Here is a 17,153-nt window from a genome sequence, read left to right as displayed (position 1 = left end):
TGCAAATACAAAACAGAAAAAGTTGTTGGAATTAGCAGTGTTTGCATGGTCCTTGGCGCCGAGGCATCAACATCGCCGTCTGGCGGCATCTTTACTTGTATCCATGCATTGTCATCTTCGACAAAGCGCCTTGGCTCGAATTTGCCAGGAAGCATAGATACCTCAAAGCTGACATCCACGTATGCCATGGTTTGCAGCTGAATAGAAGAAAGCATATGTCATTTTACCTCATGTACGGCCATCGGCTTTCTCTTTGCAACTTGCATCTTGCTGTGTCTGGGCAATACATTGTTCTGCTCTGATGTTTTCTGTCCTTGTACGGACTGATACAAACGAGAAAGAGTTATTATACCTTAGCTAATGCACTAAATTGAGCTGGCTCTCTTCATGGCCAGGCACTCATAAGAGGTTGCTGCGCTGAGGGTGGGGTCCGGCCGGAACTGCGACCCCACGTGCTGGTGGACGGACGACGTGGTACCTTAAGGTATTTCTTCTGATGACCCCACTTTCAGAGCCAATTGCGTCATTTGAAACACAAAAAGTCCACCTCATTCTTGCCTCAAACCCATTGAACATCCGGACGAACAACAGGAAATTATTACCAACGATAAAATCTCTTGGTAATAGATTTCTCGGGATCTTGTAAAGCAGTCTTTTTACAGCGCCACTTCACAGAGACGCGCAAAGTCTCTCCGTCTCGTATACATATCACTATTGGTTTTGCGACAAGCTGTCAACCGACCAACATGAAGGCTTACTGGTACGACGGCCTTGATGTGAGTGGAGAAGAGGCGATTCTTTGAACCCTATAGATCGGTCAAATCCTTTAGCCTTGGTTGTAGCTCTTCACTGACCGTCTATGTCGCAATAGGGTGACCAGCGCCTGGCACACGACTCTGGCAAGGAGGTTACCGTCGAAGACCTGAAGAAGCTCGGTGTGTTTTACCACCAAATCCCTGACCTGGACGGCGTCAATCAGCTAGCATCCGACCGCGGATACCGAAACAGAGATGAGATTATAGTGTCGCCAGAGAAGATGGGCGATATCTATGAGGAGAAGGTCAAATCATTCTTCCACGAGCACTTGCATGAGGACGAGGAGATTCGTTACGTTCGCGACGGGCAGGGTTTCTTTGATGTGAGAAGCGCTGATGACGCATGGGTTCGTATCCGTGTTGAGAAGGTAATAATGCTATTATGCAGTAGATGGCGCCATGGCCGACTGACCACTGACAGGACGACTTAATCATCCTGCCTCCCGGCATTTACCACAGGTTCACAACCGATGAGTCCAATGTAATTGATACCCATGTGTCCACATATAGTGCAGCTGCTGACAAATACCAGTATATCAAGGCGATGAGGCTCTTCAAAGACGAGCCGAAGTGGACTCCTTTGAACAGAACGCAAGATCTTGATGTGAACCCACACAGGAAAGAGTACGTTCAGCAATACCTTCACAACGGCGTGTCAGCATAGGCAAATAGAGTCTGTCCATGAACAAGGTACTTGCTGGAGAGTCAGTAGGCTCGAGATGGGAAAGCGGATAGAACTGTAGAGACGCCCTATGCCAGTTCTTCTCAGATCCTTTGCATTCTGAACATCCTTTTGAGTATCATGAATACTCTTCTTTGAACGTACCTGATCAGTTTCTGAATCCTAAAATCTCTACAGCCAGGATCCTTATAATCAATTTACAGCTTAGCAGACAGGAGGTATGGTTGGCAACAATCATCCCATCATCTACACCCGACGAAGTTGTAATGAGCGTTTGCAATACTCATACCAGATATGTTGTGTTGTTGCTGAACCTGTGTCTCCACAGAATACTGTGTATATGAGGCGTGACAATGTGAATACTCCATCGAACCAAGATACTTCCATTGGCTACCTCATTAGACTCCCAACTCTGTGAGTAAGTAGACCAAGGTGAAGCATCTACTCGACCGACGCAGTCGGCGCTCTCAACTCCGCTGGGGCCGGCAAAGAATGATGAGTGTCGGTGGCTCATGTGACATGAGGAGGCGATAGGCTCTTTGTCCGTGGCTGACTCTTCCACCGCCGAAACAGGCCTGAAAGGCTAAGCACCTAATTTTAGAGTCATGGACAACTTCTTCTACACTTATGCATTTATCAGGATACTCTTCGAGGCTAGCGGGCATGGGGAAGTGGGGTACACCTAATACCGCAGTTGTTGGCTTCAATTAGCACCGGTCACCACGCGGCCTCCAACACCCGTCTTCATCGGCCTCGGCGTCAGCGAAGCAGGCAAATGTGCCTTGTCCAGGAACATCCGTCATCTGCCGCCACGCGGTAGGCCATACCCAAGGCCACCCGTCTGTTACTTTCGCGCTTCACATCACCTTACATGCGGTTGCACAGAGCAAGTTGGAATTTCGTGTTTCTTACCTGACTCTTTTTAGTACCACTATCTGCATTGACGAAAGCCGCCAGCATTTTCCCGTCGCCTTCCCATGCATCTGACTATCTAAAGTGCGTCCGGTAGCCCCCTTCCTGGGCTCAGTTTGCAGTCGCCGCCGTCGCCTTTGGAGACTGCTTCCCTACCAACTGCTGTACAGCCAGCAGCCTATCTGTTGAGTTGCGCATAGTCCGCAAATTCCACCCATTGGTCGTAATACTGGCGCTATGGACTTTTGTAGTGAAAACAGCGCAACTCCCGCCGACGGGCCGTCAAGGGCGAAGCTTCAACTTCCAGCTAGCTGTGATCCGCCACAATTTGATGGCGAGAGAAAGCAGCTGGTCTGGGTAGTAAGTGATGAGGCACCCTCATCTTGCTTTGAGATGTTTGACTAAGCACCTCTTGTGCAGGTATTCGGTGGAACCGGTCACATGGGTAGATCTCTCGTCAAATCCGCTTTGTCCAAGGGGGATCTTGTCACTTCTGTTGGCCGCGTCTTTGAGACGACCCCCGAAGACATGGTAGCACAGCAAGACAATGACAATTGCCTGGGGATGTTGTGTGATGTTCGGGCGAGAGACTCGGTAGCGCGGGTCATTGAACGGACCTTGGAGCGGTTCCAGCGATTCGACGTTGTCGCCAACTGTTCTGGCTATGGCGTTATTGGCGCATGTGAGGATCAGGACGAGCACGAAATACGTAACCAGTTCGAGACGAACTTCATGGGCACTCTGAACATTATCCAGGCCAGCCTACCCTACTTTCGCCAACAGAACGGCGGCCGCTATCTCATCTTCAGCTCGACGTCGGGAGCTCTGGGCGTCCCAGGTCTGGGCCCCTATTGTGCTACCAAGTACGCCGTCGAGGGACTCATCGAAGCCATGCTCTACGAGACAGACTCATTCAACGTCAAGGCAACACTAGTAGAGCCAGGTTTCGTTCGAAGGGATGAACCGGATACCCTGGCGACGCCGTTGCCAACCTGGGGCCATTTTCTCATCCAACCTGCGAGCGATGCCTACGCCCAGGCCACATCACCAGCATTGCATGCCAAAAGGATGGTTCAGTGGCTCGGTGATCGGCAGCCGACGAGCGCCGTCAAGTGCGCAGAGCTTGTCTGGCAGTTAGCTCACTGCTCGTACCCCCCGTTGCGGTTACTCCTAGGAAGCTATGCAATAGAGAGCATCCGTGATAGGCTGCGATCTGTCACCGAAGAACTAGAGGATTGGAAACATCTGAATTTTCCCGCTCCGCCTGATGAAGGGGAAGGAAAGGAGGCTCGGGCAGATCAAGATGAAAGCATGGTTGACTCTGGGCAGGATGCGCCTAGCCAGGGGACGGCGTAGAGGCCGGCTGTTATGAGGACATCGGGCTGGATAACGTTTTGAAATATAACAAGGCGAAGAGATTGGCGTACACAAAGACAAGGCAACAGGTTGGCTTATATAATCATAGGCCAGGGAGGGTCGACTTGGATTGTGTCCGGGGGCCAGTGCCAGTGGCCCCTTGCATTCATCCCTTCTTACTCAGCTTGGTTCTGTGGCACTGTGGTTATGGCTTGGCGGGAGCTTACGTGCCATGAGTGCCAAAATTTCTCCACCTGGCCTGTAGAAAGCGCTAAGTATTTTAATCTGACATGAAATTCCGTGACCCATGATAGGCGGACGCGTTTTCCCCTGCGTTCCCGTCCCGTCCGTTCTAATGCTCGAGAGCATTTGACCCCCTTAACCCTTAACCTCCGTTTCCACTCTTGGCCCTTGGTCTGCAACAAACTTTCGCTTTCCCTATAGCCAGACCATCGCGACCGAAAAACAACGAAGCGTGGAGGACAACAACGACGACTCGATCCATCCGTCGCTCCCTCCTACGTCAACGAGTTCGTGAGACGGACTGATTGTGCACGAGTCGCCATACCACCGAACCCCGGCGCATTTGCAAGCTCCGAGGCCGTGTCCTTGGCCGAACATCGCTGAAGCCAGCTTGCTTCTACTGCCAAACCTCACATACCGCTTAGACGAGTGTATACCAATCGCCATCATGTCGGACAAGAAGAACGAGGATTACGAGCTCCGTCCCTCCGAGTCGTTTGGAGAAAAGGATGGCTTTTTGGCTCGACCTCCTCCGAGGCCGCGTCCTGCTCTCGGTTCGCCCATTAGCAAAATCGACAACAGCCCCGGCGCTGCCATTATGGCCTACTGCTTCTCCTCCATCAGCATGACAGTCGTCAACAAGTACGTGGTCTCCGGCCAGTTCTGGAACTTAAACTTTCTATACCTTGCTGTCCAGGTGCGTTCGACGTCAAGCAAACCCACGGTCCAGGTCTCTTCTAACTCACCTCCGCCATCTCCAGTCCATCGTATGCATTCTTACCATCATCGTCTGCAAGAACCTTGGAATGATCACAAACCTGGCCCCATTTGACACTGACAAGGCTAAGAAATGTTGATTATGTTCCTGTGTCACAGTCATCGACCGGAGCTAACAAAGTGTAGGGTTTCCTATCGCACTCCTTTTGGTCGGCATGATTTACACGGGCACCAAAGCCCTGCAATTCCTTTCCGTGCCCGTCTACACCATCTTCAAGAACCTGACGATCATTGTCATCGCGTACGGCGAAGTCTTGTGGTTCGGCGGCAGTGTCAGCCCCCTTGCCCTTCTCTCTTTCGGCTTGATGGTTCTCAGTTCCGTTGTTGCCGCTTGGGCTGATGTCCAGCACGCCCTTGGAGGTGGTTCGCAGTCTGCCGAAGCGTCTGTCGCCGTTTCGACCTTGAATGCCGGGTACGCATGGATGGGCATGAACGTTTGCTGCACCGCAGCCTACGTGCTAGGCATGCGCAAGGTCATCAAGAAAATGAACTTCAAGGACTGGGATAGTGAGTTACTACGAACGGTTTTACGTTGCCCCGCGATCAGGAGAACTCATCTGACGACTGTGTGATACAGCCATGTTCTACAACAACCTGTTGACAATTCCTGTCCTGATCGTCTGTACCCTCCTTGCCGAGGACTGGTCATCGGCCAACATCGAGAAGAATTTCCCCGCCGAGTCGCGCAACAGCCTGTTTGTCGGCATGATCTACTCGGGACTCTGCGCCATCTTCATATCGTACTGCTCTGCATGGTGCATCCGTGTGACGTCGTCGACGACGTACTCTGTAGTTGGCGCACTCAACAAGCTTCCCATCGCCATCAGTGGTCTCGTCTTCTTCGATGCCCCGGTCACGTTTGGCAGCGTGTCAGCCATTGTTGTTGGCTTCATCAGCGGAATTGTCTATGCATGGGCAAGGATCCGACAGACGGAGGCTTCAAAGATGTCACTGCCGACGACACAGCCCATGAGCGCGAGCTCGCAGAGTAATAGGGATGCGAACAAGTAATGGCTGCCGGTATGAAAAGGTGGTGGGACTAGAGACAAGTTTTGGGCGTGGCTTGTCGCGCCGAGACCTTGAGTCGGCGGTACGCTGACGGGAGCGGTGGCCGAGGGTGCAATAGTGTGTGAATTTGGCCCGGATCGGCTTCGTTCTGCTTTTGAGATCCAAATAGACAGGTAATTTTGTGCCGCAAAGCATTCTAAAGCTCGGGGCATGTATGGCAAAGCGGGATGAAGAGAAGCACGAGATGATAAGACATGATTGGGCGCGTTGGAATACTGTTACACTTCTTTTGCATTTCGTTTGCTTTGGTTTGCTGACGAAATGAATGTGTGACGATAGTACACTGCCCGGGACGATGTAGCAATGCGGTAATGCCATGACTCTTATTCTACACATACCTACACATGCTTTGATCGCCACCCTGTTATTCGGGGGTTGGGAGGGGACGACAAGTCTGCGATCCAGTTCAACGCAATTCAGTTCAACAAGATGTGGCGGTGAGTTTGGTTGAGACGCTGGGAATTCTCCGATGCGCCCCAGCGAGATGACGAAGAAAGATAGTTGCGACGCTGGCAACCGAGGTATCCACGTCAAAAAATAGGAGCTGGGCTGCTTGCTTCATGTGCCATAAGACAAAGGTAAGGTATACAAACTTTCAGAAAGGAGAGAAAATCCGGAGCATTGATGTGCCTGTCTTCGATGGCTTGAGTGAGGTATCCGTACCTGACCTTATCTCAAGTTACTAGCACACCTAAGGGGAGGAAGGAAATATTGGCGTTTCCCCCTATAGAGATTGTTTGTGATGCACGTGGGGTTAGCCTGAGCCGAAATACCTGACCTGGGAGAAGCTGCCGCTAGAGGCACCTGACAGACGAGAGCCCAGAAAGCAGATCAGCTAAATACCTTACTCCACTCCAAGTGACGTTGCTACTCTCCTTGAGGTGGGCAGCTGAGGCATGTGGCAATGTGGCATGTGGCAGGTGGCAGGTGGCAGATGCATCCCGACCAGACTCATGATGTTCCTTCACGTAAACTCTACTTAACTTAGTCTCAATAAGTGACTGTCTCAGAGCTTTTAGGCTAATACTTATCTAGTACTGTAAATACATAATAACAAATGTTTAAGCACTTAATTAGAAGAATTTTTAAAAAGTAAATATAATTAATTTTTAATTTAAAAATATTTAGAATACTTAATTTAATTTTAAATATACATTTATAATTACTTAAGGATATATTTAGGATTTGATGAGTAAAACTGTTAGGTGCTAGATAGACGTAGATGTTTTCCACCAGCTGACGATCTTTTCCTTTTTGCTCCTTTTTACCCAACTTAATTTTTGGGGGCCAGTTGGTGGGGGAGCGAGCTAAGGGACGCCTCCACCATCCCCCCCCTTGGCCCTCGCGACCTGAGAATGGCCCATCGCCAACCGGTCCACGTGCTATTTCAGTTGTCACGCGAAACTCTTCTTCTTTTTCCTTTTTAAGATGATCCGCAACTGCTTCTGCATCGCCGCACCTAGCTGTCTCCTCCCTGTTTTTAGCTCCCGTCCCGTCATCCGAAGTTGGCACGCCGCCACATGATCCCGTCGTATATCACCCAAACCGAAAAACCTCATTTAACAAACCCCCAATCCATCGCTCATTTTTCTCGGCGTAAGGTCTATCTCTCCGAGCCTCCGCTCCTCGGTTTTTCGCCTCTCCTTTTCGCCGTCTCACAGGAGCTATGGATTGAGCATTTCCTCGACATATTTTTCGTTGCAACTCAGCCTTGCACCTTCCTATTGTTGCTGAGCCTACCCATTCTTCGATAAGTAGCAGTGGCAGCCAGCATGTTACCCTTCATCCATAAGCGTGAGCTATAGGCACCCTCAACGAATTTTTTTGCTTTTTATTGTTGCTATTTTGTCTATTTCACTACTTCGGCTTCTCTTACTAATTTGTTGCTTGACTCTACAGCTTTCGAGCTTCTCGCTTCACGCCTCGGCGCATCTCCAGACGAACGTCGGTCCCCCCCGCAAGCTCGACTCCACGGCGAAGCTCTACGAAGCCTCGTCCCCAACCGAGCACCAGCGCTGACACCATGTTTCTCATAGTCAAGCTCGTCTTCTCATTCCTCATATCATACCCTCTAGCCGGCTTGCTCAAACGAGTTCCCGACTCTAGGCCTGACCTCAAAAACCTCTTCATAATAAGGTATGCTTTCGGCAGTTACCCATGCTGGCCCATTTGTCATGCTATTCGCCTTGTCACTGACACCGCGGCTCTTGAATAGTACCTCCACTTTCTACCTAGTCGGCCTTTTCGACTTATGGGATGGAGTGCGCACCCTGGCTATAGCCTCTGCCGGCATCTACAGCATCGCAAAGTATCTGCGCACTAGCCCATTCATGCCATGGGTCGGTTTCACTTTTCTCATGGGCCACATGTCCATAAGTCACATCGCTCGTCAAGTGGCCAACAGCCCGTCTTCCATCGATATTACTGGCGCTCAGATGGTGCTTCTGATGAAGCTTAGCGGTTTCTGCTGGAATGTCGCTGATGGCCAGCTACCAGACGACCAGGTGTCTGAATACCAGAAAGAGAGGAGGTTGATCGAACTTCCAAGTATCATGGACTACGCTGGCTACGTCCTCTTCTTTCCTTCGCTCTTTGCCGGACCTGCTTTCGACTACACCGACTATCGCAAATGGTTAGACACCACAATGTTTGACCTTCCGGCCAAGGTCGACCCCTCAAAGAAGCCTCCTGTTAGGAAGAAGAGGAAGATCCCTCGCAGTGGCACACCCGCTACTTTGAAAGCTGCTAGCGGCCTGGGCTGGATTTCTCTTTTCATGGTTCTGTCCGGTTACTACCCTATCACCTACTTGACGAGCCCTTCGTACATGAATCATGGGTTTTTCCACAGGGTCTGGATTCTTCACATGGTCGGGTTTACCGCCCGTTTGAAATACTACGGAGTCTGGTGCTTGACTGAGGGCGCTTGTATCTTGGCTGGCCTGGGCTACAACGGTGTCGATCATGTCACCGGTAAAGTGTCGTGGAACAGATTGCAAAACATCAACCCTTGGGGTGTCGAGACAGCCCAAAACACGCGCGCCTACCTAGGCAACTGGAATATCAATACCAACAATTGGCTGAGGAACTATGTGTACCTTCGGGTTACGCCCATTGGAAAAAAACCAGGTTTCCGCGCAAGCCTTCTCACGTTCAGCACCAGCGCTCTTTGGCACGGCTTTTATCCCGGGTATTATATGAGCTTCATCCTCGCCAGCTTCATCCAAACTGTAGCCAAGAGTAAGTGCACCTTTGGCCCATCGCCCAGCGAGCTTCCACGAATGCCGTGATGTATTGACAATTGTGACAGATTATCGCCGCTATTTTCGTGCTTTCTTCCTCGACGCCAATAGCGGTGCGCCAACTCCCAATAAGGTCTACTACGACGTCCTCTCACTCTTCGTCACTCAAATTGGCATGTCCTTTGTTGTCAGCCCTTTTCTTGTTCTCGAGTTCTCCGGCTCGGTCCAGGTGTGGGCTCGTGTCTACTTCTATACCATTGTCGGCACTGTGCTCTCCATGGCCTTCTTCGCCTCTCCAGCAAAGCAGGTGCTTCGGAAGCAACTCGAGGCACGTCAAGGCAAAGGGGGCGCTAGGCTTACTCGCACGTTGAGCCAAGATAGTCTTTCAGGCCGAGAACCAGTCTTGGGCGTGTCGCCGGATCTTCAACGAGAGATCGACGAGGCTATGGAGGAGATCAAGGCTGAGGTGGAAGCTAGACAAAGAAGCAAGGCTGCTTGAAGACTTGAATAAGGGTGTCATTTGTTCTACGGCATTGTTCCTATCTCCATCGAAAGGCCCTTGTATCCGCGCACTTGACACAGCGATAATGGACGAAGAGCTACCGTCACGCACAACTGTGAGACGGGTGAGGCATAGGTTAGAAGAAGCCTCTAGAGGCAGGTCATTAGACATTGCAAGCTATGCAGATCTAAAACTAAACCATTATAATATGATGTCTATATCCCACAATAGTAACAGTACGTAACAGTCAGGCTCAGTCGTCTCGAATTTCCCAACACCAATCGCGGCATGTTGACTCCCGTGCAAAGCCAAGGGGGGGTATCGTCAAGCAATCCTAGTCGCCCAACGAGAAAATCAAAAGGAAATGCCATCAAATTATCATCATGAGTGCGGCCCGGTTTGGCCAGGTGTACAATTACAGCGGACTATGTATGGCCAGCAAGTATCGTCGTGCGGAGCCATTAGACTAGATGGCAGTGTTTGCCGAATGGTCGGCTGCCGAGGAAACTTCGTATGTGCATGCGTCTATATGAGAAAAGAATATAACTAATGTCGTGGATTCGTAAGGGGAGTAAGTCGTTACCCCAATCGTGATACCGATGCGCTGAATTTCGACGGTCAATGATGCTTTTGATTGATACTCATTTGGTGCCGAGGTCGAATGCTGTGTACCTCGGCGTGTTCGAGCACCAGACCCCTTGTTTGAGGTAGTGAATACAGTTAGAAAGGAGACGGCAGGGAAGAGGCGGCTACGCCATTTGTCCCCAGCCTTGCTTCACGCCGACGACGACGAGAGCCGCAATGGCGCCGACGACCAAAAGACCGATGACGGACATGTACCGATTAAGTGCACGCCACCATCGGGCGCTTTGGAAAAGGGTCTCGTCAACTGCTGCAAGCCGTCGAGGCAGGTCTCGTTCTTCGTCCAACGGGCTTGATCTAGGGTCGCGCTCGGCCATCTCAGCTTGAGGGTCCGGTGGGAGCGGGAGGAAGGCAGCGATCATCCATGCTGGCCCAGGTTAGCCACGTCAATATAGCACGGATAAATGGGACTGCCTCACCGAATGGGAAAATGAATCCCAGAGCGAAGAAAGCAACTTGGACGTTCCGCTTCCCGAGCATGCTTGTCTCGCTTGACCACGTCATAGAAGGTGGCTCCCAGATACTGTGACGACCAGCCCTCTGATCGCGCCGCAAGTGGGGTGACCAGATGCTAGAGGTCTTCTTCCGTAACCCGCTGCGCATCCGATTGTCCGTCAACGGAGCTTGGTTGATTTCCATGGAGCCGACATCTGACAATGGGCGAGGGTTGGCATGATTTACCTCCCTTGGCCGCCGTCTGGGACTGTAGATGTTCATGGCGAGCTGTTCAACACTGGGGGAACTGCTTTGGAACGAGCTTGGTGGCCGGCTATCGTTCGGGACCGACATCATCGAGTCTCCCGAGCTGGCGAGGAATCGACGTTCCCCACTTCCATAATAGAATCTGCAAGTAATCGGCCAAGTGAGCACAAGTTCCAAATTCTGGCGTTACACTGCTTTCTGCAGGATGTCGGGTTGACTTACTTAGCCCAAGCTGGGATGGACGCCGAGTTGAGACTGTTGGCACGGGAACTACTTGAGGAGTGAAGGTTCCGATCCGAGGAGGAACCCGAGAAGAAGCTTGAAAGGCCGGTCCGCGAAGGACGTTGATGAAGCTGGCTCAGCTCTGCCAGACCGTCGCCATGTTCGTCTCGATCGCTAACCAGACGAAGCGTGTTCCCTCTGCTTTGTGTAGCTTGAGGGCGTTCGAGAGAATCCGTGAAGGATCTCGAGTGAGAAAGTGAGCGCTCTTCGTTGGCAGCTAGCGATGACGAAATACTGAGCATCTGCCGGCTATGGCTGCTTAAAGGTATGCTACCCCGTCTCCCAGGCACAGACCATGGGGACACGGATCGTGATGGAGGCTCGCTGCCCCCCTCACTCTCCGAGATAACGGTGGACAGTTGTGAGCTCCATTGGTGAGGATGGGTGTTCATGTGGGATTCAGCAGAAACGACAATGGGCGCGGGTAGCGTTGGCGCAGCTTGCGCGTCAGGCTGCCGACCTGGCTGGCTGGCCAGAACACGGGACCGGTAAAATGCAGCAGGAGAGGCGAGAAAGCTCTGCGCTGCTTCGAGGGTGAGGGAGCCTGAAATCGACTTCACCGACGCTGCACGGCGCAAAGAATCTCTAGAACGCGACTTGTAGTACCCAAATCTTTCGTTGGACCTCTTCTTCGCCTTGTAGGGTTTCAGCGGGGCCACCAAAAGGCTTTCCTGCGAGAACTCAGGTCTGATTCGGGAACGGCGGCCAGAGGCCACGGATGATGGTGCCGGGGACGATGCGCCGAGCACGACGTAGTTTTGCTCGCTGTCGGCCGTCTTCGGGGGACTTCTCTCGGCAGAAGATGGCTCTGGAGGTGAAGACTGGCCGAGAACTACGTAGTTGGAATGGCTCGATAATGGCGGTTGTAAAGACTCCTCTCGCTCGGGCGAAGAAGATGAGCTAGAACCGAACACCTTATAGTTTGTCGTATCTGAGGTCGTCGACGGTGCATGTAGAACGCTCTCGGTGTCGGTCACTGGGGGTGAATTGAAGCCGTAGACTTTGTAGTTGGTCTTCTCTGAAGTCGTGGACGCAGTGATAGATGATTGAAAGGAGGATTTAGGCTGCAAATCGTGGGGGTCGGAAGATTCAGACGAATCAGCGGTAGGTGCCTCTGGCAGCGGCGCGAGTCGAGAGCCTGACGGGGATGACGGGTAAGACGGGGTAGAATCGAGCTCTGGGTAGAGTAACGTCGACTTTTGCTTCTGCTTGAGATCGGGTGTATTGGGAACCTTGCGTAGGCCGCCGACCATTCGATAGTTCCAAGGAGACGACGAAGACCCGGCTGTGCTAGTAAGAGAATCACCTGCTAATTGCGTGGTCGAGGATGCTGGGGTCAAGGTGGATGCGAAGCTTTGATCCGGAAAGGAAGTCACGGTTGAGCTGGGATGATTTTCACTGAAGGCGTCCGACAGGCGCTCATGCGAGGCCGTAGTAGAGAGCGATAACCTTGGGGCGGTGCTGGAGACATGGTCTCCTTGGTTTCCGGCCCGCTGCCCCTGAGGTAAAAGGGAGAAGGTCTTGCCATCGGCGTTGAGAGTGATGAGATTGCGACGGCGGGACAAGGGGCGCTTCGCTGAGGGTGTGACAGGCTCGTTGTCGGCGGTGCGTTGGGTGGACCGGGATCGTGCATTAACGTGGGAAATATCGGTCTGATGTGGTGGAGTGGTAGGGACAGGGGTGGTGGGGGACGATTCGTCGCCGGAGAAGGTGTCGGATCGCAGTTTCGACCCTGAAACACCGCTATCCTTGGCGCTCACCAATGGGAAGGTGGAAGAGGCTGGTGACAGCACTGACGTTCGTGTGCTGGAAGAATGGGATCGTCTGTGGGAGTAGCGGTCGCTGGCATGGCTGGCGGTGCGGTCGTCGGTCCAGGAATAGCTGTGGTGGTCGTATCCTGACGGATTGGGAGATAGTAGTGCGGTCGTCGATGTCGGGGTGCGTGATGATGAAGCCGATGCGGTAGAGTCTCGGTTTTTGTCGCTTGGACGAGGCGGGCTGTAGGGAACGATGCGGATAGCCAAGGAATTAGACTGCGAATTGGAGCGTTCGTGCAAGGGTCTCCGTTGGGACCGGGAGGGGCTTCCCCGGGAGGAGCTCCCAGACCCGGACCCGGACATGCTCCGTGGGGCGCTACGGGTGAATGAAGAAACTGGTGGCTTTCGCAGATGAGCGCAAACGTCGAGGCAGGTAGTCTTGGTCGGCGTGGGGTATCCGGGCCATGGAGTGCGAGTGGCACCCAAGCTTAACGGGGGATAAGACGAAGGCGGGAGAAGGCGGGGGCCGAGCGCAAACGGTTTCTCGGAGCGGGCTGACTTGCCGAGACCAGCACGGCTACGGCGACAAATGCGACGGGCACCGGACCGGTCTGTGCTCTAGCTATCTCGAATCAAGTACAGTGAGGAATATTCACAATTGAGGTGGATATTACGGATTCCGGCAGTCGAGGTCGTGCACCGCCGTGGAGAAAATTTGCGTGTTCGAAGGTGAGGACTTGTAGCTCGGGACGGTCAACATGCGTTGTGTTCTTTTTTGTGTTGTTTTTTTTCCGTAGATTGCGTCGGGGTTGGCTTGGTGGAGTCGGATACGTCTGGTATCGTCGTTGAGCAAGAGAAGTTCTGTATTGTTTTGACTTGAGTGGGTTGGCCGAGATGGGAAAACTCAACGAGCATGGGAAGGCCGCTTCTCTTCATTAAGGTGTACGAATGTCTAGTAAGTGAGAGAATGTCGGAGATGGAGATGACGTGTGGCGTGACCGATTTTCCGTCCTTGGCTTGCGTGTGGAGTGGTCGCGGCGACCAAGATTGTGTGAAATGAGCGAGTGATTGCCTGAGGCGAGGTGTTGCTTGAGATACTATAATGATAAAAGATGTTGGCAATGATGAAGAATGAGAATAAAGGAAAAGGGTTGAAACGTCGCAAGGGACGATGAAATGAGGGTGGGAGATTATTACAGGCGAAATAGCCTTGAGATGCAGTAGAACAGACGAGACAAGAAAAAAGACGTCGGGAAGCGCGACGAAAGATGGGCAGGCAGGGCCGAAGGAGAGAGAGGACGGAAAGAAGAGAAGAGAGGAAGGAATTTCGGGAGTGTAGGAGAGGTGTAGGAGACCAGAAAAGACCAAAGCAGACAGAGGGCACCTCACCTCCTACCTTACATTAAGGTACCTTTCAGGTGGGCACGCTGCCAGGTGGGCAAGAGGTTATGGTGCACTCTGGCACTCTGCAAGGTGATAGTGTGTGGGAGAGCCAGGCCCGCAATAGACGACCGGGGTAAGCAGCAAGTGCAGGGTATCGTGCAGGTGATGGATGTCCTTAGTGAAAGGCTAGGCAGGCAGGCAGGAGGAGGAGGAGGAGGAACGAGTGGGAACTTGGAAGCAGACCGGGCAGGGCAGGAGCCGAGAGGCAAGCAGGGAAAGAGAGATGCCATTTCCTCTCGTGGTGTTTCCGTACCGAGTCTTCTTCGTGCCTTAATAAGAAGATGTTGCCGTCCACTCACCTCGCTTTCTCCTTCCAATGCACCCCCCGTTGCAATCGACAGAGATGCAAGAAAATATGTCTCCAGCAAAGCGGCTATTGCTCGTACCTCAAGGCGGCCCACCCAGTCCCCTCATCGGCTGGTCTTAACGTCCTCTTTTAGTCGCCAGTCGCAAGCTAAGCTGACCTGTCCGAATGAGACTCCAAGCCTCATGCAGGTCCGACTCCTGAGCCCTGACAGCGCGAAGAGAATTGTTGCTCGCCCGAACCGGAAAGGCTTTTGCGAGCGTTGCGTCGTATGGATAACGGGGACCTTTGTACAAGTTAGGGGAATATCTTTCCAAGGAGACGTTTGCCGCGCCAAGGGTGGATGATGCTGCGCCTTTGCTATGTGGTACGGTGCACTGCACCGGGCACAGAGTGACAGACAAATCTACCCCGGGGTTGAAGCTGACTGACCAACTTGACTGGCTGGCCTCAGGTACCTATCTCTCGCTTGCCCTCTGCTTCAGCAGGACCAGCAGCTCGATTTGCAATGGCAGTGGCCGAATGAGCGGCAAGGGGGGGCCTCGACACCCTCGAATGGCAGCCGACCAGAGCTGCTCTCGAACTGGAACAGGGGCTTGGGCCAGACTTTCGTGCGGCGATGATTGATGGCGGCTACTTTTCTGCAGTAAGTCGGCAGAGCCCGTCTGGAAGTGGAATATCGGCCGGACTGCTTCGAGCCGGAGAACCAGGGGCGGCGGCAGTGGGCGACGCAAGTGGCTAGAGTCTTTCCAAGATGATGGACGACGCGGAAGTGGAAAGGGGCACGTTTCGAAGGCCGTTACGTGGAATGGGATCGGCCCTTGGGATGGTTATCTGATGCACAGCTGCTGCCCTTTCGTTCGATGGTCTGAACCACGTACTTTATCTTCGTCTGCTGATCTCCGAAAGGGAAAAGAAGGAAGGGGAATGGGAACAATGCACTACGGCGATGGGGACGGGGTCGAGGCCTTTTTGACAGACGGGTATTAATTGCAATATCCGACAGCAGCAGCTACCATTGTTATTTGGCCATCCGACTTGGACGTGGTTCGCGAGTCCTGATGAGGAAAACAAAACAGACCGCCGCCGTGAGAAATACCCGATCCAAGGCCACACCAAGGAGCTCCCTGGCCCGTGAACGCGGACAAGGTCTGGATGACCCGGCCACCCGGCCCAGGACGACTGCTCGACGGCGCCTCCAAGAAAAACGACTAGAAGGATGGGCTGGGCTGAGATGCGGTGTTGGGGGAAAGCTATCTCATCACACGGATGGTGCCGCAGTAGATAGTATGTGAGGTAGGACAGGGGAGACTGGAACTAGATAGTGAATGTTGTGCCTGGGGATAACCTAACTTAGCGGCAGATGGAGCCGATCGCGAGGCATCATGCTTGCCGACGGCACAGTCCCCATAGAGGTGAACTTGGAAGAAGAAACCCGCCAAAACTACAGGCTTGCATTGCAGGTGGGTGAAAACAACGGGCAGGCTTCAAAAAATGTTCGGAGCACGTCCCTTGCACCGAAAGTAGCGCGCCTCCATGGCTTGGAGCTGCATTGAAACGTCCGTGGCTCCAAGGCCATGGAGGAACACAAATGGGCATGAGGTCTTGTACTGATCCAACCACTTCCATGTGGTAAACCGTCCAATCCTCTGCCCGTTCGCAGCCTGAGCTGTTAGCTCCCGCTCTCCGCGCGATGTCTGTGAGTGTACAATGATTTATCCACTACTGTGATAACATGATACTGTGTGGAGGTTCAAAACAATCCCATCATCCTTCCTTCATCCATGCTTCTTGCCTCCACGATCCATGTCCCCCTTGTCCTTGCCAGTCCGCCCAGTATCTTGGGTCTCTGATGACGAGATACAGAGAATCAGCAACAGCTGGGCAAGCCAATAAGAATGGAAACATTGCAGTTTAGGTGGGTTCTCCTTTGGCGAAGCAGGGCTGCGGCTTGCCAAAGGTAAGGAACCTGGTTACCAACTTACCTAATAGTAGGTCAAGATGAACTCTCAAGTTTCAACTGAGACATTCCTAGCTCATCAGCAACTTGAAACTCTGAATCTTCTTGCCATAGCCTGAGTATCCGTGCCTTTTCTTTTCTAGACTGTTTGCGACAAGCCATCTCTGCTCAACTATTTGAACACTGGCCTCTGCTGCCGCAGTGACGGGCGGCAAATGGTGGCCTGAGTACACGCCGATGCAAGTGTACGGATTTAGCCCGCATCGGCGAGTCGCCGTGCCCTGACTTCGGTTGCCAAGATGAAAACCCACCCTCTGTCCAGCGCCGGCATCAGCGGAGGTGGTCATCATCACAACTATCGTCGCGACCGGGCCCCCTTCCTCCGCGCGCACACCGACTGTCACCTCAAGACCCCGCCAGCGAACTGGCTCTGGACCTCTGTCTGTGAAATGCAGGGTGGCAGGGTGCA

General features: G+C 52.7%; 5 protein-coding genes across 5 annotated transcripts; 4 read left to right on the top strand and 1 right to left on the bottom strand.

The window, feature by feature from the left end:
- Positions 1-746: 746 nt before the first annotated feature.
- Positions 747-1,479, top strand: CORC01_04083 (ARD/ARD' family protein; the record flags this gene model as incomplete). The annotated part of the gene is made up of 3 exons (XM_022615731.1): positions 747-776; positions 872-1,183; positions 1,237-1,479. The coding sequence occupies 3 exons, from the start codon at positions 747-749 to the stop codon at positions 1,477-1,479; spliced, it is 585 nt and encodes a 194-aa protein (XP_022477687.1).
- Positions 1,480-2,646: 1,167 nt separating this feature from the next.
- CORC01_04082 (short-chain dehydrogenase) lies at positions 2,647-3,765 on the top strand (the record flags this gene model as incomplete). Its single annotated transcript, XM_022615730.1, has 2 exons — positions 2,647-2,769; positions 2,830-3,765. 2 exons carry the CDS (start codon positions 2,647-2,649, stop codon positions 3,763-3,765), a joined length of 1,059 nt encoding a protein of 352 aa, XP_022477686.1.
- A 691-nt stretch (positions 3,766-4,456) lies between these two features.
- CORC01_04081 (UDP-galactose transporter) lies at positions 4,457-5,796 on the top strand (the record flags this gene model as incomplete). Its single annotated transcript, XM_022615729.1, has 4 exons — positions 4,457-4,705; positions 4,770-4,860; positions 4,912-5,292; positions 5,363-5,796. 4 exons carry the CDS (start codon positions 4,457-4,459, stop codon positions 5,794-5,796), a joined length of 1,155 nt encoding a protein of 384 aa, XP_022477685.1.
- Positions 5,797-7,625: 1,829 nt separating this feature from the next.
- CORC01_04080 (MBOAT family protein) lies at positions 7,626-9,591 on the top strand (the record flags this gene model as incomplete). The annotated part of the gene is made up of 5 exons (XM_022615728.1): positions 7,626-7,647; positions 7,753-7,797; positions 7,890-7,989; positions 8,069-9,090; positions 9,161-9,591. 5 exons carry the CDS (start codon positions 7,626-7,628, stop codon positions 9,589-9,591), a joined length of 1,620 nt encoding a protein of 539 aa, XP_022477684.1.
- A 752-nt stretch (positions 9,592-10,343) lies between these two features.
- Positions 10,344-13,737, bottom strand: CORC01_04079 (uncharacterized protein; the record flags this gene model as incomplete). Its single annotated transcript, XM_022615727.1, has 4 exons — positions 10,344-10,603; positions 10,656-11,080; positions 11,161-13,554; positions 13,652-13,737. The coding sequence occupies 4 exons, from the start codon at positions 13,735-13,737 to the stop codon at positions 10,344-10,346; spliced, it is 3,165 nt and encodes a 1,054-aa protein (XP_022477683.1).
- Between the last annotated feature and the right edge of the window lie 3,416 nt (positions 13,738-17,153).

This window comes from Colletotrichum orchidophilum (genome assembly GCF_001831195.1).
Source record: "Colletotrichum orchidophilum strain IMI 309357 chromosome Unknown Scaffold_26.1, whole genome shotgun sequence".
In the NCBI taxonomy this organism is placed as follows: domain Eukaryota; kingdom Fungi; phylum Ascomycota; class Sordariomycetes; order Glomerellales; family Glomerellaceae; genus Colletotrichum; species Colletotrichum orchidophilum.
The sequence above is the reverse complement of the archived record's forward strand: the minus strand, read 5'-3'. Positions and strand labels throughout refer to the sequence as shown.